Source organism: Bos javanicus, chromosome 12, assembly GCF_032452875.1.
Source record: "Bos javanicus breed banteng chromosome 12, ARS-OSU_banteng_1.0, whole genome shotgun sequence".
NCBI classification, from domain to species: Eukaryota; Metazoa; Chordata; class Mammalia; order Artiodactyla; family Bovidae; genus Bos; species Bos javanicus.
Genome location: NC_083879.1, coordinates 16,960,240 through 16,969,602, shown reverse-complemented (window position 1 = coordinate 16,969,602; position 9,363 = coordinate 16,960,240). Strand labels below are relative to the sequence as shown.

General features: G+C 45.7%; 1 protein-coding gene across 2 annotated transcripts in view; it reads left to right on the top strand.

Moving 5' to 3' along the window:
• Nucleotides 1-3,111: 3,111 nt before the first annotated feature.
• HTR2A (5-hydroxytryptamine receptor 2A) overlaps nucleotides 3,112-9,363 on the top strand; it is a 66,015-nt gene continuing 59,763 nt past the window's right edge. The window contains exons 1-3 of one of the 2 annotated variants that reach the window (XM_061434591.1): nucleotides 3,112-3,135; nucleotides 3,605-4,346; nucleotides 7,885-8,085. In XM_061434591.1, coding sequence (XP_061290575.1) covers nucleotides 3,935-4,346; nucleotides 7,885-8,085 — 613 coding nt within the window. In that variant the 5' untranslated portion in view covers nucleotides 3,112-3,135; nucleotides 3,605-3,934. Of the gene's footprint in view, nucleotides 3,136-3,604; nucleotides 4,347-5,538; nucleotides 5,660-7,884; nucleotides 8,086-9,363 lie in introns of those variants that run through there. The other variant, XM_061434592.1, reaches the window with a different exon arrangement.

Genomic DNA, 9,363 nt, shown 5'->3' with positions numbered 1-9,363 from the left:
AAAGTGATTCAATTTTATACTTTAATTTTTAAATTGATATATAATTGACTTACAATGTTGTTTCTGGTGTACAGCAAAGTGATTCAGTTATATATAGACACATATGCATACATATACATATATACATACATATATAATATATACATATGTATGTATGTAAATATATATTCTCTTTCATATTATTTTCCATCATGGTTTATTATATGATATTAAATATAGTTCCTTATACTACACAGTAGGACCTCGTTGCTTCCTTTGCCTTTTATAAATAAAATTAATTTAGTATCCCATTGGATAAAACAATGAAAAAGGAGTTAGAATTTTCTCCCTGAATCAGTTCATTTATTCCTTAACAATGCATCTACCAAGGACATCCCATTAGGGGACATTGTGTTTGGTACTGAAGGTACAGAGATGAATAAGAAGCTCACCATCTAATAAAGACGACAGACATGTGAACAAGTGACTATAAATCATTCATTCATTCCACAAATACATCTAAGAACCAACTATTTATACCATGAATAATAAAAACATAGTCTTTGCCCTTCCAGCGCTTGCATGCAATGTGAGACACATTCAAATAGAAGGTGTTGTAGTCTCTGCCTCCATGGAAAGAATGCCATGGAAAGCTTTTTAACAGTAAGCTAAACAACAATAGTAACAACAGCAACTAACCTTTACTGAGGGTGTAAAATGCTCCAGGCAAATACATGAATCTTAACCCTCAAATCAATCCTCGGAGGTAGATGTTATTATTACGTCCTATTTACAGATGAGGAAGTCACAGCACAGAGAGGTTAGTAACTTCACCCACATCACACAGGCGGTAAGGGTTGGCCTGGGATTCAGAGGACATAACATTGGAACTGAGCCTTGAAAGCTGAGTAGCAATTTGCGAAATGGACACAAAAGTGGTGGGGGGAGTATTCCAGACATAGTGAACTAGAGTAAAAATGCTTAAAAATCATCAGAAATTGACAAATTCATCTGCATGTAGGCTGCTGGTGGGAGGTGAACAAAAGACCCAGCCTGAAAAGTGGGAGCAGTGGGGGATGGACACAGACAGGAGCCACGTGCCCTACGGAGACGGAAGGAATGTTGGCACAAAGTGCCATGTTTAGTAATATCAGTAAGAATACTAATAAGAATTAAAGACATAGGCTAAACATTTCTACTCCTTATCACATTTTAGTTTTACAAAATGAAAATGAAGCAGCTTGACTGTCTGGGGTTCTACTCCTTGTGAGTAACAGAGCTGTGGTTCAAACCTGGGGATCTCTGATTCAAAAGCCCATGCTCTCTCCACAGCTGGCTCTACAATATGTGGCAATCACCCCCCACCCCACCCCATCTCTACAAGGGAAGCAGAGGAGTCGGAGGAAGACAGGGAGGCAGAGAGGGGTGGATTCCTGCTCCAGCCCAGGAGACAATGAAAAAGTGAAAGTGTTCATCACTCAGTCCTGTCTGACTGTCTGAGACCCCACAGACTGTGGCCCACCAGGCTCCGCTGTCCATGGGATTCTCCAGGCAAGAATACTGGAGTGGGTTGCCATTTCCTTCTCCAGGGACTCTTCCCCACCCAAGTATCGAACCCCAGTCTCCTGCATTGCAGGCGGACTCTTTACTGTCTGAGCCACCAGGGAAGCCCAGGAGAATATGATACAGCCTTTAATCAAAGAAGTGAGGGTTGTAGGCTGGAGAAGAGATTTGAGAAATGTGTACACAGAGGTGGCCCTGGAGACTTCTTAAGATCAGGCAGTGAAAAGGAGGGAAGAGATGTGGAAAATAGCCAGCTGTCTGAGAGACAGTGATTCTTTAACCAAGTGGAAGGATGGAAATAAGCAGGAAAAGGTGGGGGCAGAACGGGAGAGGGGAGATTAAGATGCTCAGGCCAACATCTCCCAGGCTAGAGATAAAAGGGCCTGCTGGACAACTAAATATCTGAGGCAAAGCCACCGTGAAGGTACAGTTTTGGCCAAAAACATGTTGAAGGAATGAGAGAGGAGGTGTATTTGGCTAAGAAAAACGTAAAGAATGAAAAGATGAACAGAAACCTAGAAAACCTCAACTATTCAGGAAAGAATCCATTTTCCCATCTGTAAAACTAAGATACATAGACAGAGATTCCTGACATATCTGCCTTCTTTAAAAATCTGAGAAGGGGCTTTCTTACAAGTAAAGGTGATTCGTTAGTGTTATCTCTGGAAAAACTTATTCTCTTCCCTGTGTGAGGTATTGGATTACTTCTAGGGGGTATATTTCCGCTGAAGAAAATAAGGTAGTTGAATGGTGTGTTTAAAAATTTGAAGAAAAAAAAATAGTACTAAGAGCTTCTCAGCGTTATTACCAAAAATCTGCTAGCCATTCTGAGCCCAAATCGCGGATGTCAGTAATGCCACTTCAGGAATAAGCTCTCTGCCTGGAAACACCAGCGCTCCGAGGAAATACCATTCTCCGCCTTTATTTACATTCTCTCTTCACCCTTCACCCTAAACAGTATTACAGTGAGGCTTACCTGCCTTAGGAATCTGTACCAAAGGCGATTTCTCCCGTTTCTCTCTTTAAAATTAAAAAAAAAAAAAAAAAAGAAAACTTCCCACTGTTAATATGTAGCAAATGGGGAAGAAAAAAAAAAAAAAACAGCCCTTCTGGTCCGCCCTCCCTGACTGTTGCTACCTTGCAGTTTATGACATAGACAGAGGGAGGGCTGCCGGAGTGAACCAGGCGGCGGTGGGGAGCAAGTCCCTTGCCGGGGAGGCGGGAGTCCCTGGAGCGAGCGGCTCTGCCCACTGGTAGCCCGCGACGCGGTCCGCGCGGCTCTGAGCGGGGCCGGGGACCATGTCTCCGTGCGCCCGGCCCGGCGAGCCCCGCGGAAGGGAGGGAGCACCCAGCCGGGCGGGGGCAGAGGGAGCCGCCGCGGACCTGGCAACGCTGGCACTGGCTCGACTCTCCCAGACAGTTTTGAAGTCAGCAAAACAGAAATCGAATTACTATGATGCTGGCAGTGGCCGCTCGGGGAGAAGGGGCTCTCTCTGCCGGCTTGATCACCAGGAGAGATGCAGAGAGTCACAGATGAGCCAAGCGTGTCTCCCGGGCGGACCCTGAGGACCCGGGCGGACCCTGAGGACCCGTGTAAGTTGCCGTGTTCTCCGGCTTGCTGTATTCTACGGTTGTGTCGTTTTCTTTCTTTCTTTCAAGCCTTTCTGGCTTGAAAGGCTGCTTGGCCGCCATGGAATTGTTTCGATGAGAATTCCCAGTGTGGAAAGTTGATGATCCTTAAGACTTTTTTTTTTTTCCCCTTTTCTTTGATTAACTAAGCCACAGAATACAAGCTGAAATTCCTGAAGGCAGCCGGGGCAATGCAACCCAAGACTGACAACTATAACCCGAAGTACCACTATACTTATTACGGGGTTAACCCTGGATGTGTTTTTAATAGCCTGCCGGTACTGTAGGCTGCCTGAAGCCCCACTGTTTGGGATCGAATGCTATGTTAATGCTGCTGTGGCTAAACTAGTATGATCAGTGTAACCAATGGAATTAGATAGAGCTAAATGACAGTCCTGCTAGTTAACAAAACTTTTCTCTTTTTTTTGGCCAGGATCACATTTTTCTCCCTGACTCCTCAAAACTGAGCAACCTGTCTCTTAAAAGTTCATGCTGCTTTTTTGATCTTACTTTGGAGAGAAAAAAGAAAAGAAGCTAGACAGAGGATTCTTCTGAAATTGTGAAGGAAAGCACTATAAAGAAGCCACCGCAGTTCTTTAGCTACTATTGTAATAATGGAAGAAGAAAAGCCAACCGATGGAGCCCAGCACATACGCCAGCCTCATTGTGACAGAGCTTGGGGACATAAAGCTGAATGGTGACCAGAGCCTGTAACTGGTAAGGTTTTTCTTACACTTCATCTGCTACAAGTTCCGGCTTAGAAATGGATATTCTCTGTGAAGAAAACACTTCTTTGAGCTCAACTACGAACTCCTTAATGCAATTACATGCTGACACAAGGCTCTACAGTACTGACTTTAACTCCGGAGAAGGTAACACTTCGAATGCATTTAACTGGACCGTGGACTCAGAAAATCGAACCAACCTTTCCTGTGAGGGCTGTCTCTCACCACCCTGCTTCTCCTTACTTCATCTCCAGGAAAAGAACTGGTCTGCTCTGTTGACAGCGGTAGTGATTATACTAACCATTGCCGGAAACATACTCGTCATCATGGCAGTGTCCCTAGAGAAAAAGCTGCAGAATGCCACCAACTATTTCCTGATGTCACTCGCCATAGCTGATATGCTGCTGGGTTTCCTGGTCATGCCCGTGTCCACGTTAACCATCCTCTATGGTGAGTGGCATTTGCTTCCTAGCTGTACCCACATGGGTAACAAAACACGTGCATGTCATTAGCAGATGAGTCCAGGCTCAGGGGACCAACTAAACGTAAGGCTTTGTTTATGGAGGAGGGGCTACCATGTTACACTACTTAAATTTTAAAATGAGATCACATTTTAAAAGATCAGACAACCTGTACACTGTGATCATTGGAGAGTTTTGTGCTTTGAAACATATACAGTTTACATAGGGAGATAAAGCATTGTGCTTAAAAGCACATATGTTTTACTCCTGTATTCTTGCCTGGAGAATCCCAGGGATGGGGTCGCACAGAATCAGATACAACTGAAGCAACTTAGCAGTAGCAGTAGCAGCAGCAAGACAGTCCTAGAGCAAGAGCATCTGTCATATCTGAATCCATTTGGTTTTCAAGCCTTTATATTCCCAACCAAATATCCCAGCCTTCAAGACAGGCCAGTTTGATCTTGGTCACACTGCTTTCAGCACTTCTAATGGAGTGGTAAAACCTTCCCAGTTCCCTTGGAATATTTACAGACAGAACATTCGTGGTGCAGTGGGTTCAATGTTAAAATATGCAGCGTCTCCATTAGAATAAATGACTTACACCAGTTTTAATTGTTCCCTGCCTGAAGCAGCATTAATTTGGAGGTGTGCCTTTGAATTCTATCCCTCAGCTCTTTAAAAATGCATATGAATAAACTCCTCCCGAATTGTTTGGAGGAGGGTGGGAAACACAGGGGAAGAGATTCATCTTGCTTCTTCTCAGTGGAGTTTGAAAGAGTCAAACCTCTCAGCAAGTCAGCAAACACTGGGACGACTTCAGCGGGAAGCAGAATGTGATATTCTTTCCAAATTATGAGTAATACAGCCAGATTCCTCCCTTTAAAAGTGGAAGAGGAGGGGAGAATATTGAGAGTGCTGACTCAGGCACACCAGCCGGTCACCCAGAGCTAGAAACAGGTTATGGGCATTGTTAGAAGGGATTTTTCTGGCTATGTCTTAAGAGCTAAAATATGTGTATCAATCCATCCCCAAGGAGTATGGAGGAGGAAGGAGGTGAGCAAGGGAGCGTGGGCATCGGGTTTGCACAGGGTCCACAGCGCTCCTTGCAAGGCCAGCCCCCGCTTGACGACTCAAAATGTCACACCAGGATGATCTGATTAAATTCGCTTGTCATTTCCCAGACATCCGGGAGAGGTTCCCGCTTCCTAAAACCCTGCCACGTGGAAGGCAAACTCCAGGAGTGGGAGATGACTCCCAGAGGGCCCATCTGGGAACCCAAGCCTGAGTGAGAGGCGGGGAAGGGTAGGTACTCCGGAGCGGCGAGTGGGGCTGGCAGCAGTCAGCCAGGTTAGCAAGTCGAGTCCAGCCGGGCGCCGCCGGCTCGGGGTGCAACGGCGCCCCCTGGTGGCCACGGCTCTGTGCGCAGTTGATTCCCATCGAGAGACGTGCCTCTCCTTTGGCTGGTCCCCAGACTCCACAGAAATGCCCCCTCCTTATCCCCACCACTAGAGAAAGCAATGGCAACCCACTCCAGTACTCTTGCCTGGAAAATCCCATGGACGGAGGAGCCTGGTGGGCTGCAGTCCATGGGGTCGCTAAGAGTCGGACACGACTGAGCGACTTTACTTTTCACTTTCATGCATTGGAGAAGGAAATGGCAACCCACTCCAGTATTCTTGCCTGGAGAATCTCAGGGACGGGGGAGCCTGGTGCGCTGCCATCTATGGGGTCACACAGAGTCGGACACGACTGAAGTGACTTAGCAGTAGCAGTATCCCCACCACGGAAACCCAGACTACGGTCCCCCGCTGCCTCCTTGCAGAGAAAACTCCTCCCACGGTCAGCATCAGTTCCGACCAGGCAGAGGGTGGCTTCCTCCCAGGCACTGGGCTCTCCTTGGAGCTCAAGCTCTCTGCATGTAGCATGAAAGGCTCCACGTCAGACTTGTCTCCTGCACTTTAACTTTTCTAAACATCAGTGGTGGCATCTTGGTAGAGATAGTTTGTGGATAGAGAGTTTGTTCAGCTTTGTGGGTCCAGAGCATGGGGAAAGATGGTCTTCATAATTTTCCTTCTTAACATGTGTCCAGATCTAACACCACGGCTTAGATTGTCATCAAAACTAATGAAGGTTCCTATAGCCATTTGATCTGCCTCTAAAACAGATACAGGAGACTGTGTGTCCCTCAGACATATCCTATCTTCTTAATATAGCAGGTGACTTCCTGCCCTGCATCTCACAGTGGATCCTTTGGGTAGCTTTAAGTCAATTTAATGTTGAGATCCAACTTCCACCCACCCTCCTAGATATCAGATCAGATCAGATCAGTCGCTCAGTTGTGTCCGACTCTTTGCAACCCCATGAATCGCAGCATGCCAGGCCTCCCTGTCCATCACCAACTCCCGGAGTCCTGGATATCAGGACCCCCAGAAAAGCTGTCCAACTGATTCTAATGTGCATCCCCGGATGAGAACCACTGCCCCAGGTAGTGGTTGCCCAAGTGTGGCTCCTGGACGGGTAGCATCGGTACCAGCTGGGAAATTGCTAGAAATGCAATTCTTCCTGCTCCACTGCACATGCATAGAATCAGAACATCTGGAGGTGGGCTCCAGTGGCTCATTTTAAGAAACCACCTCAGAGAGTCTGAGGCTCCTTCAAGTTTAAGCATCATTTCCCTGAAACAGTTCTCAGAAGAATACCATCCTTTTCTTCATCATTATCTTCATCCCTCCTGCCCCACCTCACGTCCCTGCAGTTTGAGTTTAATCCCCAAAGCATTATTAGGGAAGCTTCATTTTCATGAAGGCATATACCCAGTCTGTGGAGAAGGGCATGGCAATCCATTCCAGTATTCTTACCTGGAGAATCCCAGGGAGAGAGGGGCCTGGTGGGCTATAGTCCATGGGGTCGCCCAGAGCCAGACACGACTGAAGAAACTTAGCATGCACACATGCCCAGTCTGGATTTTTAAACATTTCTTCATTCACACCAATAGCATTTTTGGCAGACTGCTAAATGCCATCACTGTGCAAGACTGAGCAATTGTAATAATGGCTAAGAGGTGGCCTAACCTCAGAAAACCTACAGTCTGAAAAAAAGTAAGTCAATAAATAAGTAGCTATAGGATTCTTTGACCAGGCTCCCCTGTCCATGGAATTCTCCATTTGATAGAGGAACCCAAAGTACATCATAACTCCCAACCTAAGTCATTAAAAACAAAAAGAAAAGTAGGTATTGTTAGGCAGAGGAGACAAAACGAGAGAAACCCTGAAGAGACAACAGCCTGAGTTCACAACACACCAGCATGATTCCAGCTATAAGTTTTCAAATCTTGCATTCAACCAGAGCAGTCTTACTCTACTTCAGTACAGTTGACATCAGGCTCCTCTGAAGTACTGAAAGTATCTCGTGTTGCCCTTTGCTGTTAACTGTGCCTTTTCCCAGGATGAAAACTATCCAAGCAGGGTAAATTTCATACGCCAGAGAAGCTCCAGGTCATTCACTAATGCTAACCTCCTGCATCCCAGGGTACCGGTGGCCTCTGCCCAGCAAGCTCTGCGCTGTTTGGATTTACCTGGATGTGCTCTTCTCCACGGCCTCCATCATGCATCTGTGTGCTATCTCCCTGGACCGCTATGTTGCCATTCAGAACCCCATCCATCACAGCCGGTTCAACTCCAGAACTAAGGCATTTCTGAAAATAATTGCTGTTTGGACGATATCAGTGGGTAAGTGGAACAGTATTTCAGACTCTCACTTCAAATGACAGTTCATGCCTTCTAAGTAGACTTCTGTTGTGGTTTTTTGTTTGTTGGTTTTTGCGCTGAACCCTGACATCCTCAATCGTTCTATTTGCTACAAGATATGTTTATAGCATAGTAAATCTCAGCTTTGCTTTAGGAAAGAAAAATCTGTTAATGTCACAGGCTGACAATATAAATTTGTATTGTTTTGCACAAGTAAGAATATACATGTACACCAATAGACTCAAATCAGAATAACTGTGCTATGCATGTGTTCAGCACTAAGTCCTATCCAACTCTTTTGCAACCCCATGGACTGTTGCCTGCCAGGATCTTCTGTCCATGTGATTTCCCAGGCAAGGATAATGGAGTGATTTGCTGTTTTCTTTTCCATGGAGATCTTCCCAACCCAGGTATTAAACCTACGTCTCTTGCATCACAGGTGGATTCTTTACCACTGAGTCACCAGGGAAGCAATGGTGCTATAGCCATCTTCAAAAACTTTTCTTATCTTACACTTTCAAATGCACAAAATTCAAGTGCCTGAATTTCTAAATCTTGAGTTTCCCAGAGACCTCAATATTTATAATCACTGGATTTGTGGTCAATGTAAGAAAACAGAGCCCAATACTGGAGAATGCACAGTTTCTGTGGGTAGAGAAAGGTGCCAGGCACCATAACTCAGAGGGAGAGGTAAGGATGACAGACGGTGGCAGGACTTAGTCAAAGAGAACCCAGCACCTCTGTAAGCTTCCTCATCCTGTTATGATACAACATGCCAGAGGATTTAAACCCACTTCACTTAGGCTGATTACACACCTTCACCTGTTGCCAGTATTGATTTTCTGTCAGACACCTAATAGTCAGAAAAGCCCAGGTAGTAGAAGCCAGAGAGAGCTCCCAGGCAGCTAAGTGAATTGCACCCGTCACCTCAGCCAGCGTGGTTCGTAACCAAAGACTCTCTGGGAGTCTTTTTTTAAGTTTTAAAGTTGCCAAGTGGAAACCACAGTCCCACCAGGACCACTTAGCTGCCAGTGTCTACTCACATGAGAAACTATGGATTTGTTGGCAGGCTTGCCATCAAGGACTCGTGGGAGTCTACTCACAGTTTTGTAATGATGAAAAATGCAAATGAATTATTGTTGAGTCACTCAGTCATGTCCAACTCTTTGCAGTCCCATGACTATAGCCCGCCAGGCTCAAGACATTTCCTGGGCAAGAATACTGGAGTGGTTGTCTTTTCCTTCTCCAGGCGATCGTCCC